Source organism: Eretmochelys imbricata, chromosome 7 (assembly GCF_965152235.1).
Source record: "Eretmochelys imbricata isolate rEreImb1 chromosome 7, rEreImb1.hap1, whole genome shotgun sequence".
Taxonomy (NCBI): domain Eukaryota; kingdom Metazoa; phylum Chordata; order Testudines; family Cheloniidae; genus Eretmochelys; species Eretmochelys imbricata.
Window position 1 is genome coordinate 116,801,654 of NC_135578.1, and position 15,910 is coordinate 116,817,563.

The following is a 15,910-nucleotide window of genomic DNA, read 5'->3' on the forward strand; positions in this document are numbered from 1 at the left end:
AAAGACAGGCAACTACAAATTGACTTTAATCTTTTGTAAATAAAAAACCCCACCCTGATATAAACTTCAGGGCAATCACTTTATGTAAGAAACCAAATCAGAGCATTAGGAAGGTAAAGGTCACCTTAGTATCACAGTTATTTATTTGGGTACCAAATCCACAGTCTCCTTATCAGAATCTCTGGTATTTTTGGTCCATTCGCCCTTCCAGAATAAAGTAACGTATGTTCCTAGCTCAAATATTTTCATTATGCTTTTAACATTCAAATGCTTTCAGACATCAAAGAGGAACAAGACTATAATCCAGATATAGCCTAAATTTCCTCAGCCCTGCAAAAATTGAGCTAGAGAAAAACAGTGTATTTAAATGCAAGGATTAGTAAATGTTTTCTTTTTTTCAGCCAGTATTCCTGCCTGCACTTGAAAGCAACTCTGTTTAATTGCTGAATGGGTTAAAGTAAAATTTAACCACACGCAAGACAGACTGATGTTAGGAGGGTGAGGGGGAGAGAACCTGAGTCAGGGACCTAATAGTAGACAATTTTGAAAATTATAGTGTGTATCAATAATGGAGAGAACACTGAGATTCAAAAGGAATAATTTGTAATAACAGAAAAATGTAGCAACTGTCAGCAACAAAGCTATTAGTACCAGGGCTTTTGCCTTTGCCATATCGAAGTCTGGAGGTAGTGACATGACAAACAGACACAGCAAATAGAATGTGATGAAAATCTACACTGGAAGCGAGCCTCTTCTCTCAGAAAACATTGCTTTGGAGCCCAGAAATATATATTTCCAGCATGAAACTCATTGTCCTAATTCCCAGTAATATAGACTGGGAAGCAATGACAATTGCTAATTGGTTTTTCTATAGTTGTAGATACCTAAAGGATACCCAGTTATATGTGTATGTCATTGAATAAAAACACTACCTGAATGAGAAACCAGGGGCCCCTAAATAAACATGCATCAATTTTCATTCCTCTTGTGCCAATTTACATGCCATTGATAATTAAAATAGGTGTTCTCAATCCATATGTCCTTTAACTTGCTCATCATTGCATCTTCCACCGTAGGTTACAATAATATTAAAAAGTGGTCCATTGCTAGCTCAGTGTCAACTTCTAGAGGAACACGCTATCTCATGAAGCACCCAAGTTGAGAAGGTTCGCACAGGAACTGAAAATACCACAGACAGGAGATGTACAAAGTACTACATACCGGAGACATACAAAGCACCACAGAAGGAAGACGTACAAAGAATGGTGGTATCTACATATAGAAGGAGGGCCTGCTCAGCGTTTGCTTATGTGCACTAGGCCACAAGGCCATTCTTCAGTGGTTCTTTCCCTAAAAGAAGAAACTGCAAGCCCCAGGGTTTTCTAACATGCTGAGCCCTGATCTGTACTGACTAGGAAACAGAGCTAAACCCTATTAGCATGTTTTCAGAAAAACTGATTTTGTTACGGTGGTAGCTTTCATCCTAGGGGAAATGGGGAATACGGAGTGTAACTATGGACATAGCAGAACAGGGGTGATAAAGATTATGCCTTACAAAGGTGGAATAGTGGGCAATTAGGGAGGTTTGAGTAAAACCACAGGAAACCAGCCTGTGATTTACAAAACAAAGAAAATTAATTCTGTAGATAAACAAACAGAGGGGAAGGAAACAAGGGCAATATGCACTGTGAGGTGGCCCTACAGGGACCCAAGAAGGTGAGGAGATGTCATCTTTGTAGGTCTGGTCAGTGATACAAATTTGGGCTGGAGTTTCCCAGATTAACCATACCTCACCCGCATGAACTAATGGGAAAACGTGTGGAAGATGTAGCAACGAGCACTCAGCTGTACACTCAAAGTAACCTACCATGTGGGTTTTTCCACAGGACAAGAGCAGCTAGCATAGAAGACTCTTTCTGCTCCAACTGACAAAAAATCCAAGACACATTTATAACGGGAACCCTGACACAACCTTACCTATACCATCCTGATTGCAATGCTATAATCTGATATGCGTGTGAACTAACTCCCATTGTCTCAATGGTATTTATCTTACTTTAACTCCTGTTACAAAAGGGTTGAGTCATATAGCAGAGCTAGCCAAGTAACAAAACTGCAAGGCTTGCTAAAACTCCAACTCAAGGATAAAAAGGCTCTGTCCTAAAACAGGTTACGAGATCGACACTCCACAGGAGCACTGTTAGCCAGACTTCAGATCCTCTAGAGAATGGTATTTTCTTCTATGCTGTAGAGAATATTACAGTCCTGCCAAGAGAGGGCAAAAAAATAAAATAAAAGGAACTGCCCTTCAGTTCTCAGTAACATGTATTAACCAGTGCCAGAGAAACCAGATAACTTAGCAACCTCATGTAGGGACAATGACCCAATCAGATTTCAGTGTCAAGAGAAGAGGAACAGTATTTACTCTGCATACAGATTAGTTGCAAAACTGGGTCACTTCTCGCCTTTTTTTTTCCCCTTTTTTTTGGCGGGGAGGTGTGGAGGGGCAGAGAAAGGCTTCTTTTTCAAATCTTTTAGAGTCTTTGCCTGGACTTTAAACCCACCTGGTGCAGGGTGGGAATCCACAGCTGTCTGAGCTGATGAAATCACACCTGCATGTGTAATGTTAAAGCATGCTGTTACATTGACTGGGCTTTGTATTTCTTAGAACTCAGCTCATCAGCTACTTACCGGTTCTTCTCTAGTTCGTTGTGTGTAGACCTGGAAGACAAACAAAAATTTGGATTAGCTACCTTCAGCCTCACAGCACAGTAATCCAATTGCTGCAAACCATAAACATTTCCAAGAATACAACTCAGCATATATTCAACCATTTGTATATATTAAAATATTCAGTCATAACTCTCCACTCTCTCTTGCTGTGAGAGACATTTCCCACGCTAGGTCTGTATTTACTGGCTGTTCGCAGATGCATTACTGTAAATTTACATCAGATATTTAAAAACGTCCAAAACCGAGAATCAAGACAATGGTGAGAGCAGAGGACAGGGAGTCAGGAGTCCTGGATTCAATTCCTGGCTTTGCCACTGACTCCATGTGTGATCACAGTTGAGTCACTTAACCTCTCTGTACTTCAGTTTGCCCATCTGTCAAATGGGAATATTGATACAACCTACCACACAGGGCTATTATAAGGCTTAATTCATGTGCCTAAAATATTTTGAGATCTTCATATGGAAGTTGCTCTGAAAAGAAACATTAGACAAGCCATCCACAGGGTCACTAACAAGATCTATCCCACTTGCTGCCAGAGCCCAAAATTTGCCCAGCATTTGGGTATGTGAAGGTGGGATGTACATACAGGGACAGGGGTAGAGGAATGCTTCCTCCACCATGCTTGCAAGCATTACAGGGTTAAGGCAGTGCCCGCGGAATTCAAATATGGTTCCCCAGCTCACCTCCAGCACCTCTCACAACTGGGGATACCAGCACCCTCACAACACTCACAGTAGAGCATCTGTACCCTAAAAAGGTACTTAGCCTCATATTTACATCACTAGAAATATCTGAAAACATGTGTTCTTGCCTTTATACCTGTATACCATCAAGCACACCACTGCTATTCAAACAATAACTCTCAGCTGGAAAATTAAAGTGACTAGAAACAAAAAACAGAAATCGACTAGTCTATTTTCACTGTCTGTGTGCACGATGACAACGTGAATAGACAAACTTAGGTGATGTCTACACTAGAGACCTTACAGAGGCACAGCTGTACCGATGCCGCTGCGCTGCTGTGAGATCTCTCGTGTAGCTGTAGAGGTCTCCTGTTGATATAATTAAACCATCCCCAGCAAGCAGCAATAATTAGGTCAGTGGGAGAATCTCTCCTGCTGACATAGCGCTGTACAAACCACCACTTATGCTGGTGAAACTTATGTTGCTCATGGGGGTGTTTTTTTCATGGCCTTACATATTAGTGTCTTTTCGTCAGCATTTATGATCAGTGTTATTAACAGCCCAGGTAATTTTATTTTAAAATATACAAATTTTAATCTAACATGTCCCTTTAATATAAGGTCATCTTAAAATAGGAGTAAATGAGCCAAGAGCTTAATAAAAAGGATCTATTTTCTGTAATTTGGCATCACATTTCTTCCGGAGCTCTGAGAAGATTATCCTCTATCCCCCATCTGGAGAATCCTGCAGAGAATTCTCCAGTTAGGGAACTGGATGAAGGTTCACAGCTCCAAGGGAAACCCTCTAGTAATTAAGTGCTTCCCAAAAAAGGAGGGGGAAAAAGTGCTGAACAGGTGTTAGGAGTTCAATAACGACCACAACTAAACCTGTAGACATTTGAGAAATAAAACAATTTTACAGAAACAAGCCCTGAAGATTAAAGCTTAACTAGCCACGGTTCAGGGCCTATAAATAGACGGACAAAATCTTTATGGCACGTCAGTGGAATGTATCTGATTTGGTATTGGGCACTGGGTCTCTCAGGCTGTATCTGCATTTCAATCTGGAGGCGTAAATTCCAGCTTGAGGAGATACACCTGCACTAACCTGATGAGCACATACCCACTTACACTGGTGCAGCTACACTCTATTTTTAGTGGGCTCGCTTGTTCAATGCTAGCATGGGTATGTCTTCTCAAGCTGGGAATTACACCACCAGCCATAGGCGCCAACTCCATGGGTGCTCCAGGGCTGGCCGCCCATAGAGAAAAAATTAGCAGGTGCTTAGCACCCACCGGCAGCCAGCTCCCCTCCCGCCCCCCACCAGCGGCCCCGGATTGCCCCCCTCCCTCTACCTCCCAGCGCCTCCTGCATGCCTCGGAACAGCTGTTCCGCAGCGTGCAGGAGGCACTGAGAGGGAGGGAGAGGAGCAGGGACAGGAACTCTTGGGGGAGGGGGCGAAAAGAGGCGGGGAAGAGGCAGGGTGGGGGTGGAGCGGGGCGAGGCCTCGGGAGAAGGGGTGCAGTGGGGGTGGGAAGAGGCAGGGGTGGGTGCTTAGGGGAAGGAGTGGAGTGAGGACGGGGTGGGTGGCAGAGTGGGGGCTGAGCACCTCCGGGGAAAAATTAGAAGCCAGCGCCTGTGCCCCCAGCTCAAAGTGCAGACATACTTTTAAAGGCACAGTATACTATACAGATGCTAAAGCTAGACAAGCTCCCAAAGTAACTGTTTTAATTTCCCATCATGCAAATCTCTAAAAAGGGGTCACGCTCACAGTGAAAAAAAAAAGAAGCAACTTTTTATTCCCCTGGTTACATGAGCAACTACTGCTGGATCTTGAGTGTGCCTTTTTAATTTTGTTTTTACATATATCTTCTGACAGCTGATAAACCTAAACGCTGAGGATCAAGTTTCAAAATGTGGCCTCCGCTTGGCCATGTGTGACTGTAGATACGCAAGTCACCTGCATATGTATGATTAGTGCAAGTCTAAGTGCAGCTGCCCATACTTCTTAAACTTCTGCCTTGGAGAGGGTCTCTGTGCCAGCCCAATGTAGGCTGGCCTAGAGAGTAGCACTATTTAGGACAGACGAGGAGCTGACAGATTCATAATTACATGGATACAGTGGCCCTAGCAGCTTCTGTAACTGACACGGAGGGCATAAATCTGCCAATTACTTAATAGAATAGAGCAGCTGCACTGCAACCCTGTGCCCTGGTCCTAGGTAAGGGGGCTCTCGCACCTTTTGAATCCCCTGTACTTTACCTACAGAAAGCCTGATTACTTGTTGCGTGAGTGCGAGTGAAGTGGCGTGCACCCCTTTTTTATGCAAGTGACAATTTACACCAGCAAATCCCATTTGCTCATGCAACTGGATTATAAATTCTATCGTTTACACATCAAATGACAGTGCTCATTAACTATTTGCAAATAACTGAACCTCCCAAAGACTGGGTCAAGGCCCCTTTAAAATCTGACCCCAAATTCTTTGGAATGTGTTATTAGTTTTATTTACTGTATGTTTCTGCAGGAGACTTTGCACTCTTCCTGGCTATTCCATTAACAGTTATAAAGCCAAAGATATGCAATGAATCGAATTCCTATATTATATTGAGCCAATTATCAAGGCCAGCACAGAAAGAACAAAGTTTGGCTCACTGCTGTGAACAAAATTAAAACAGCAGGTTCCTCCTATTCCTCTCACACAGGAGACTCTTTATTACCTATCTTCTTTCCAATGAACACCACAATTCTGAGGGGGGTCACAGTCTTTTCATCAAGTCAGGAAATTTATGCTGTGACTTTTAACCATATTGCCTGCAAAAACTTTCCCAGCACAGCTGAATTCGAACAAAAGAAGCTCAGCAAACATAAATGGATCCTGCCAAGTTGTTACCTGTGCTATCAGCACCAGCTACGTTTAAGGAAACTACAAACATTTGTCAAAAGTCTGATATCCTCGTTATCATTTGGACTTACTTGCATTTTTATATTTACTCAGCCTGGGCAATGAAAATAGAAAAGGCAGTTTCTCTTCTCCTCTTTTCTGTTTATAGCCAGTTTCACTTTCTGCATCTGGCATGATTTTTCTATCTTTGGGTTGCAAACATTACAAAGATTCATTTGGATTTAAATAAGACACCGTTGTCATTGAAATGGAAAAAAATAACATTTATGACCATGTCTGTTAATATTAAATTTTATGACAACTTTAAAAAAAATTAACCACAAAAACCAACCACAAAATATTGGGTCTAAACTGGTTTCAGAATAACAGCCGTGTTAGTCTGTATTCACAAAAAGAAAAGGAGTACTTGTGGCACCTTAGAGACCAAATAAATTGGTTAGTCTCTAAGGTGCCACAAGTACTACATTTCTTTTTGGGTCTAAACGGACACTTGAGTTTTACTTAAACAAAGAATCTTCATTTCTCTTCTGATTAATATCAACCAGAATCTGGACATAAACCAGGCTATCGATTGCTATTTACTTTGACGGTTAAATATTCAGAATTATAGAACACCATCAACTTTCTGATCCAACAACAAGAGATACCATCCACTTGAAAATCTGAACATTTTGTTACTGGTTGCAAGTAATCCTAAAGTTACACCAATGAGATTAGACATATTTCTCTTGATTTTTTGTTTTATTTTGTATATTTGGCAGTGTTTGTATACAGTCAGTTTCACTGTTGATGGTCTGTTGTACTTTGTGCCTTCTGCATTAGGACATCACTCTCATGCACTGATCTGAGGGAGCTCACATACATGCTGCCACCCAGGCTATGCCAGAGGGTGTTTACCAGTAGCTGAGCAAAGCTGAAACTGAAGAGGCAGGGCCCGAGCATGTTTGCTATTGTTTTATCTCAGCCTGTCCTATATCCCCTGCTCAAAAACGCCTTTTAAGCATCAGCAGGTGAGGAGGAAAAACCCATTAAAATTTAAAAATCCAGGACATCCTATTCAAAGTGGGCTCAATCAGAAAGGTGATTTGTTTTATACATTAATCATTTATTGAAAAAAAAATTGGCAGTGTTCCTTTAAATCTAATAAAGTGTCACATAAATGGAAGGACTGTTGTGATAATTGGACTTACAAATTTACTCTAATTATGAGCTCAACTCTAAAAAGTATGTGAAAGTTCATAAAATGTCAAAATAACCTGTAACAACAAATGTTAATGGCAAAAGGTACAAAAGGGAGACAGGATAACTGAATTAGTCTAAACAAAAAGGCCACATTGATATGATTCAAGGACTGTGTTGTAAGCTTGTTAAAAACAGGAGGTATGGAGCTGAAAGTTAATAAGCCAAAATTGGTATGCCAAGTATTAGGCCTAATTGGTGGACAAAATAATAGGTTATTCCACCCATGACTCCCTTTTTGGGTACTTAAAAGAAAGATTTTGTGGGGAAAGAATGAAAGAACAAAACCAAGATTGAAAGGACAGACGCTACTGGAGCGAGCTTTACCTTCATGGCTGCCACCGCCCATCATATCCTGGCACCCCAGGACTTCATCTTCCTGATTCGAGATCTCGTGGCCCAAATGGGCTAGAGTGAGAGAGTGACCCAGCGGACATCAGCACCCGGTCCCCTACTGGCTCCAGCTGAATCCCAGCCACCACCTGGGATGACAGTTATTACCATCTTTAATACTACACTATTGAACATTACACCGAGTGCTTCAGGAAAGAAAACTGAGTGTGAAATCCTTAAACATCACATCCGCGACAATCTCTCCGCCACCAAGTGGACAGCTATACAGTCCCTGAAATCTAACTACCAGATAGTGATCAAACCAGAAGACAAAAGGGGAGCGCCACGGCAGACCTCATCCACTATGACTACGTTAATGGGGCCAACCGACAACTCTCTGACACCACCTACTATAAAGAACTCGAACACCCTACCCCACAATTTACCCAGGAATTTAAGGATATCATCAAATCCTTCCCCAAACAACTCCAAGAGAAACACAACAAACTCATCCTCTACGGACCCACCCCAGGGACCTTCTACATGTTTCTCAAGATATGCAAACAAGGGAACCCAGGCAGCCTCATCATAAGGAATATAGGGTCTCATAGAAACCACCCTCAAACCACTCAACACACAAAGGGACAGCTTCCTCCAAGATACAAGTGATTTCCTCAACAAATTCCGCAACACTAACAACCTCTCTCAGACCACCGTCTTTGCCACTATGGATGTCACCTTCCTATATACCAACATCACTCACAATGACAGCATAGCTGCCTGCCTCAAATATTTACATGACAGTGGACAAGACAGTGGACAGACATCCACCCCAAACACATCGCCAAACTCATCCATAACAATTTTACATACAACAAAAACGCTTTGTCCAAACCATGGGAACAGCCATGACTACACTAGGATGGCTCCCCAATATGCCAACCTCTTCATGTATCCAGTGTTGTTGTAGCCATGTTGGTCCCAGGATATGGGAAAAGTACAAAGAGTGTCACAATTAAATATAAGACAGTGGATTTATAACGTCTCTTTTCCCCAAAAAGGACAGTTATTACCATCTTTGATACCATCTACATGACAAACAAACAACTTGGATTTTTTTCCCTAACTAAAATTGTCTACACCAAATTCTCTCTAAGAAAGAGACACAATAAATAATACATCTGCTTAGCCCAGTTGTTTTATTTCAATAAAATATGTTTTCCCATGGCATATGAAATTAGCCTGGAAAAATAAATGCCCATAATCAATGCCCAGTTCCAATTAACTCTCTTCAAATCAGCAGTCTCATGAATGCCTAAGGTTAACACCAAGAGACAAGGTGGATGAGGTAATATCTTTTATTGGACCAACTTCTTTTGGTGAAAGAGATAAGCTTTCGACACCCACGGATGTACAGCAAGAAATGCTTGACAGAATAGCAGCTTTATTGCTTTCCTGGGAATTCATTATAAACCATGGGGATCTCTTTATACATATTGCATCTCCATTTGAACAGCATCACATCCCAACCTCTCAAAGAAGCAGAAATTACAGTAATGGCTGCAATCCTTTGAGTATAATAGTTTCAACAAAATACATGAATGCAAAATTCTAGTCTTTCTGGGCAAAAAGCCACCTCTAATACACAAACTGAAAAATTGGGTTTTATGCAGTTAACAAAGCAAGGTAAGGGTAGAGAAGATAGAATTTACCCACTGACCCAATCCACAGGCAGGCTATGTAGCTGTGATAGAGCTTATCAAATGGAATAGCTAACTCTCCAGTGGGGGAATTTAGGGCTCTGAATCTGTATAAGCACAGACCTTCAACCTAGACCACTCTGCTGTGGCAAGGAGACTCCCTCCAAAGCTTACTGGGGGTGTAAAGGCTCACTGTGCCACCACTCTACTCTAAGCCCCACACACAGCTCTGCTATTAGGTTTAGGTCATGCAACTAGCTTTCTGCTGGGCCTTCACAGTAGAGAGAATTTCATCCTCAGGGAGCAATTTTGGGCTGTTAGCAGAAATAAAGTATATAGCTCAGCTTTGCAAATTTAGCATAATTATTGTGTATTATTAGTAATTATTAATATTACTGTAGCACTTAAGAACACAGGCATGGTCCAGGATCAGATGTGCTAGGTGCTGTACAAATACAGAAGATGGTCTCTGCCCAGCAACCCCAACAAAAATCTATTCATCCCACCCTTCACCATGAAGAGGCTTATAATGAAAGATATTTTTCTAGCCCATAATATAGTCACATTGACTGAGTTTAGGAAATCCCATAATATAATACCAATAGATATTGGAACTGCCCGTGTGCCCTATCTGTCTTGCCAGTGACCTGTCTTTCTGGCCACATCACTCTCACCCCTTTACGTCCCTCCACCGGCTGCCCCTTCTCTCGAACATCAAATAAAAGATTCTTGTTCTTAGTTTTACAGCCCTTCACAACTTACCCCCCAAATGCTTATCCCTTCTGGTATTCTACTGCGCCACCCCTTGGCTCAGCCAACTACTGTAACCTTTGATCACCTGTCCATCTATTTCTCGAACACACACCCTGCCACGCCACTCTTTGAGCATGTATCATCCTCCCAGAACTAGTACATCAAATGCTGACCCCTTCTCCTTCAGATCACTCCTCAAACTTTCTTCTGCTGGAAAGATGCCAGCTGACAGTGGCTAGGCAGATGGAAAGTTGGAATGTTCAACAGTTATTTTATTGTCTCTATTTTTTTTAAAATTAATTGATCCAGAGTCACCTAGTTGTGTACACAGGACCTGAACTTATGCTCAGTGAAGTCAATGAGAGTCTTTCCATTGGCTTCCAAAGGCAGCGGATCAAACCCATAACTAGTCTATGAAAACTTGGGCCTGATCCAAAGCCCATTACAGTCAAGAGAAGGGCTCCTATGAACTTCAGCAGATTCAGGATCAGGCCCTGAGCACTGCCTATGAACGTTACCCTTGTCTTCCATCCCCCTTTCCTTCCAACAGCTAAGATTCAGTGAGTTTGTCTTAGATTAGAAGCAGCTCATTAATATAGTGTGTTAGCCCTCTTATATCAGATGATAAAATGCTTGGTGCAGGGACTATTACCATGGATTTGTACATTGCCTAGCACAATGGGACCCTGATCTTGGCTGGGGCCTTTAGGTGCTACAGTAATGCAAATCATGGTAATAGTACAGCTTGTGCATGAAACAACCAAATCTTTTGTTAAGTTGGAGAGACTCATGACTGGGAGTTTCAAAGGAGCTTCAGGGACTTAGCTGCCCAATTCCCACTGAATTTTTATGAGATTTGGGGGCCTAAATGTTCTTTGGAAAAAAAAAAAAATCACAGCCCAAAGACACAAATGCCACATACTACAGTCCCAGCTCAACTTCATTTATCAGTGAACCCAAACATCTGCTGGTGGGTAGCGCAACAGCCATAGATTCTTTTCTTATTCATCATTATCGTCCAACTTTAGCTTCCAATCCCCACAGACATGCTGGCCTTGGTATCTGAAGAAAATGTTTTTCTACAAGGGACTAAACCGAGAAGACAGAATCGGCTAAGGTTCACATCCCAACTGACATCAGTGGAGTTGCACCAGATTAATCTGGCCCCAAGTTCTGGCTGGTTCCTTTGTCACTCTTAGACTGACATCAGACTCCTTCCAAGGCTGTGATCAAAGCCTTTTTCCCAGGACCAAACGAGTCCCCTTCCAGAGTTCACATTCTCAGTCTCCAACAGGGAAGCAGAGCAGGGGACACAGAGTCACTGGCATCTGTTACTGTTTACTCATACTTGCAAAAGAAGCGATGGCCATGCAGATGGTCTCAGCTACCAATCAGGGGAAAGACAGACACTGGGGAAGAGACCCTCAATAAGGAACAGGATAGCGAAGTCTTCAGATAGACACTTTAAGCAGTGTCCCTATCTGACAAAGTGTCCCACAAATCACTACTAGGAACTCCATTGACATTATTTTAAAGGCCTGTAGTAACATTGGATCCCAGCTTTATAGAATGAAAGGATATTTTCAAGCCCCGTTTTTAGCACAGAAGCCAAGGTATCCCAAGGGATCAAAGGCCAAAGCTGCAGTGATGTTGGCACCATCTTATACTCAGCTCCAACAGGAGAGGATGGTATGTATGGCAACATAACCAATCCATTACAAGCTTTCATACTGGGATGCAGGGTTCCATATAAAGGGTGCTGATCCTAGAATCTTGCCCCCAATATCTGCAGAAGAGCCACTCCATTTCACCTGGGCTATGGGGAAAGGGCAGGATTTGGCAATACAGAAGCAGAACCAGAACATAAGATCATAAGAACTGCCATGCGGGGTCAGTCCAATGGTCCATATAGCTCACTACCCTGTCTCTGACAGTGGCTAGTACAGAACGTCAGGAGGAGTATACAGAACAGCGCAGTTAGAGTGATCTACCCCACCTTCCCCTCCCAGCTTCTGGCTGGCTTAGGGTCACCCCACGTATGGGGTTTGCATCCCTAACCATCTTGGCTAAAGTCATAACAGCAATTACAGGAAAAATTTGGATTTATCGCATACCCCTGGGATGATGAATGCTTTGGTGTTCTGTGCGGGGGGGCTGTGCATGTGAACTCGAGTCGCAAGAGCAATAAGGGGCTGGAACACGTTCAACGAAAACAATCTTCAGAGTTTGAGCAGCAAGTCTCAACTGAGCATGTGTGAACTGAAACTTTTTTAAGTCTTACAAATTTGCCAAATTTGAACAGATTTTCACAGGAACAGGAAAAGATGTCTCCAACATTAAGGCCATACCCTGACTAATTTCAAGTCCATGCTGCAAAGCATGGGGGTATTAGGGCTTCTCAAAAAATGGTCCTACTAAAAAAAGGGGAGGGGGGGGAACAACATTTTTCTTTAGTCTTATTCTTGGAAACCGCTGAACCGTTTAGCTGAAACTTTCAAGAAAAATTTAGCTTGACACAGACAACCAATACCGACAATTTTATTTCAAACAGTTAAAGTTTGGCAAAGTTATCTGAAATTGAAAACAAGGTCTTAGAATGGAAAGTATCAGGCAACCTTAAAAAAGGCAGTGCTTCTAGCCCCACCTACAATATATTGAGAAGAGGTCAAGACATCTCTGTCGCCCTCCACTCCAATGGTCCATACTAGAGATAAACATCTTTCCTGCACAGACTGTTCCTAACATCATCACACACTCCCTTTCCGGATCTCTCCTAGGAGCCTCCTACAGAAGGATGAGATCAGCTTGTGTAAGTGTACAGTACACTAATCACACATCCAAATTTCACTATATGATAATCAGAAAGATTAAAAACAGACAAACCAAAACAGGTCTAGAAGTAGGTAGCAAAAGTAAGTCTTTAGCTGTGGTTGGTTTCATTTTTAAGTGAATTTAGTGCTACTGAAAGGTATCAGACTGACAGTCCCAGAAGCTAAGAGGTTCCGTTTATCTATGACATGGGCAGCAGCATCTTCACGGCTTTATTAAAATCCCTGACAGGGTGTGAGTTCAAAAGCAATAAGTATCCAAGAACAGAACTAAGTGGAACCCTCCTAAATCACAACCGAAGAGGATTTTGCTCACATACTGAAACAAATGAGCAGAAAGGATGGACCTCAATCATTTGCACGATACATCCTTAAAGCCAAAACCACAGAAGCTAAATAATGTCAAAGGATTTTTATGATCAACAGTTCTAGTGTCTAGTGTCAAAGACTCCTGGATAAACCAAGTAAAATGAAAACAGATCAGAGACAAGATTTTTCAGAAATAAAGTAGTTACCAGCCTCAGTCAAATAATCCAAATAATTCGGACCATTCAAGCCTAATTAGTCATGAAATAGCAACCAAGTTTTTCTTTTGGCTGTTGAATATTCAAGCACGCTGGAAACCAGCTTAAGGCCTGAACCAATAGGTTCAAAGCAGGGATCAGAATGCACTAGGGAACTTTAATACATAGCAGCTGGGTATACACAGACCCTTAGTGCGCAACAGGCTAATGCAGGGTAGATTTACACCCCACTTTGCTGCAAACGAAATGTTTATATAGATGAGCCCTCTGGCTCCTAAGTGCATAAGTCACTTCTGAAAATGGGACTGGTACTTCTGAAAATTTTACCAATAGTCCTCATTTTACAGATGGCAGGATCTGTAGATGTTAAATGACTTGCCTAAGTTCTCACAATAAGTTAGTGGCAGAGTCAGGAATGGAACTCAAGACTCTTGAATCCCAGTCCTGTGCCCTACACCATGCTTCCTCCCACGTGACATACTTTTTAGTAAGAGGGTCACATCCAGAAATAGTCTCAGAAATATCCACTGCAACGAAAAACTCTGTTGAGAAAAAAATATTTCACCATGATCAACTGCGAGAACGGCTTCTTACCTTAGGAAGTTCCCTCAAATGAGGGTGGTTTCCCTTGAGAGATAGTTGGAAATGGGGTATTTGATTCAAAATGCCACTTGGTTAAAAACAACTTTGTTTGAAGAGAAAATGATTGTACTTACACAGTTCCAATCAGACAAGATTTTTTCCATTTCTGCTCAGAACTGTGAGCTGCCTGTCTCATTGGAACAATGTAGCAGTTATGTTATCTACAACTCTAGCTCTCAGAGCACAACACAAAGAAAGATACCTATCATCATCCTCCCTTTACAGTTGGGGAAACAAAAGCACAGAAGTGCTTAAAGTCACACCAGAAGCCAATGCCAAAGTCAGGAATAGAACCCAGGTCTTCTGATTCCTAGACCTGAGCACTATCTACAGGAGTGTGGTAGCTCAGCACTCTGGGCTTGGCTACACTTTCGAGTTACAGCGCAATAAAGGAGCCCCGGGCACACTAGCTCATTACCCGTCCACACTGGCAAGGCACGTAGAGCGCTCTGACTCCGCGGCTACAGCACCACTGGTACTCCACCTCGACGAGTTGAATAACGTTTGCTGCACCCTCGCTGGAGCACCGCGGCGCCAGAGTGAACGAGATGTTGCTTTACTGCACTCTGATCAGCCTCCAGAAACGTCCCATAATCCCCTTAAATCAAGTGGCCACTCTTGTCATTGTTTGGAATTGGCTGCAGGAATGCGGAAATGCCCTTTGAAAGCTCCGTTTCTGACAGCCAGCTGCTTATCTGCTCCAAGACAAAGCAACCATTAGTGTGGAATGCTGTGTGTGAGAGAGAGAGAGGCAGGGGGTAACAGGGAGACGGGGGTCTGCTGCTGTCTGAACTTACAAGCTTACATGCTTTCAGCCCCCCAAAACCCACTCTCCTCCCACATATACACAACACACTCCCTGTCACACTCCACCCAGCCCCGTATTTGAAAAAGACGTTGCAGCCACTTGCATGCTGGGATAACTGCCCATAATGCACTGCTCCCAATGCCACTGCAAGTGCTGCAAATGTGGCCACGCCAGTGCGCTTGAAGGGGTCAGTGTGGACAGACTGCAGTGTTTCCCTACTGTGCTCTCCGAAGGCTGATTTCACTTAAAGCGCTCTACATCTGCAAGTGTAGCCATGCCCTTAGGAGACCTATAGAAAATGAAGGCAAAGAAACAGACAGATATATCCTGCTTTCACTTACTCCTGATTTACAATGTCATAACAGAGGAATCTGGCCTACCGTTATTAAAAAAAAGGGGGAGGGGGTGAATCTTACAGAGCAACTTTAATCAATGTAGCAGAAAGAGCAATATTCTAAAGCTCTGTCCATTGCAGTTTTGTAAGAAGAAAGCATGATACAAACAATGGATTAAGATCATGTTTAAAATCATCCAGATGAATTCAACCTAGACTGGTAAAACAACATAGAGTACTGAAACAAAATATCTATGAAAATCAAACTAGGATCAAAGAATGGATGTATAGGTGAAAACACAGAAATAAGAGTTGGGAAAATATTCAGAGGGATGGAAAACGCATGACTGTTCCTTACAATATCAACAGGACCGTGTCTCAAGATCTGGGCAAAGGCCAGCCAAATGCACAGCTCTGGAGATTC

General features: G+C 42.4%; 1 protein-coding gene across 2 annotated transcripts in view; it reads right to left on the bottom strand.

Annotated features, from left to right (window-relative positions):
* Positions 1-15,910, bottom strand: part of MXI1 (MAX interactor 1, dimerization protein) — a 93,016-nt gene that overhangs the window by 48,268 nt on the left and 28,838 nt on the right. For both annotated transcript variants that reach the window (XM_077823182.1, XM_077823181.1), the window contains exon 3: positions 2,692-2,721. In XM_077823182.1, the coding sequence (XP_077679308.1) occupies positions 2,692-2,721 (30 nt within the window). The remainder of the gene's footprint in view (positions 1-2,691; positions 2,722-15,910) is intronic.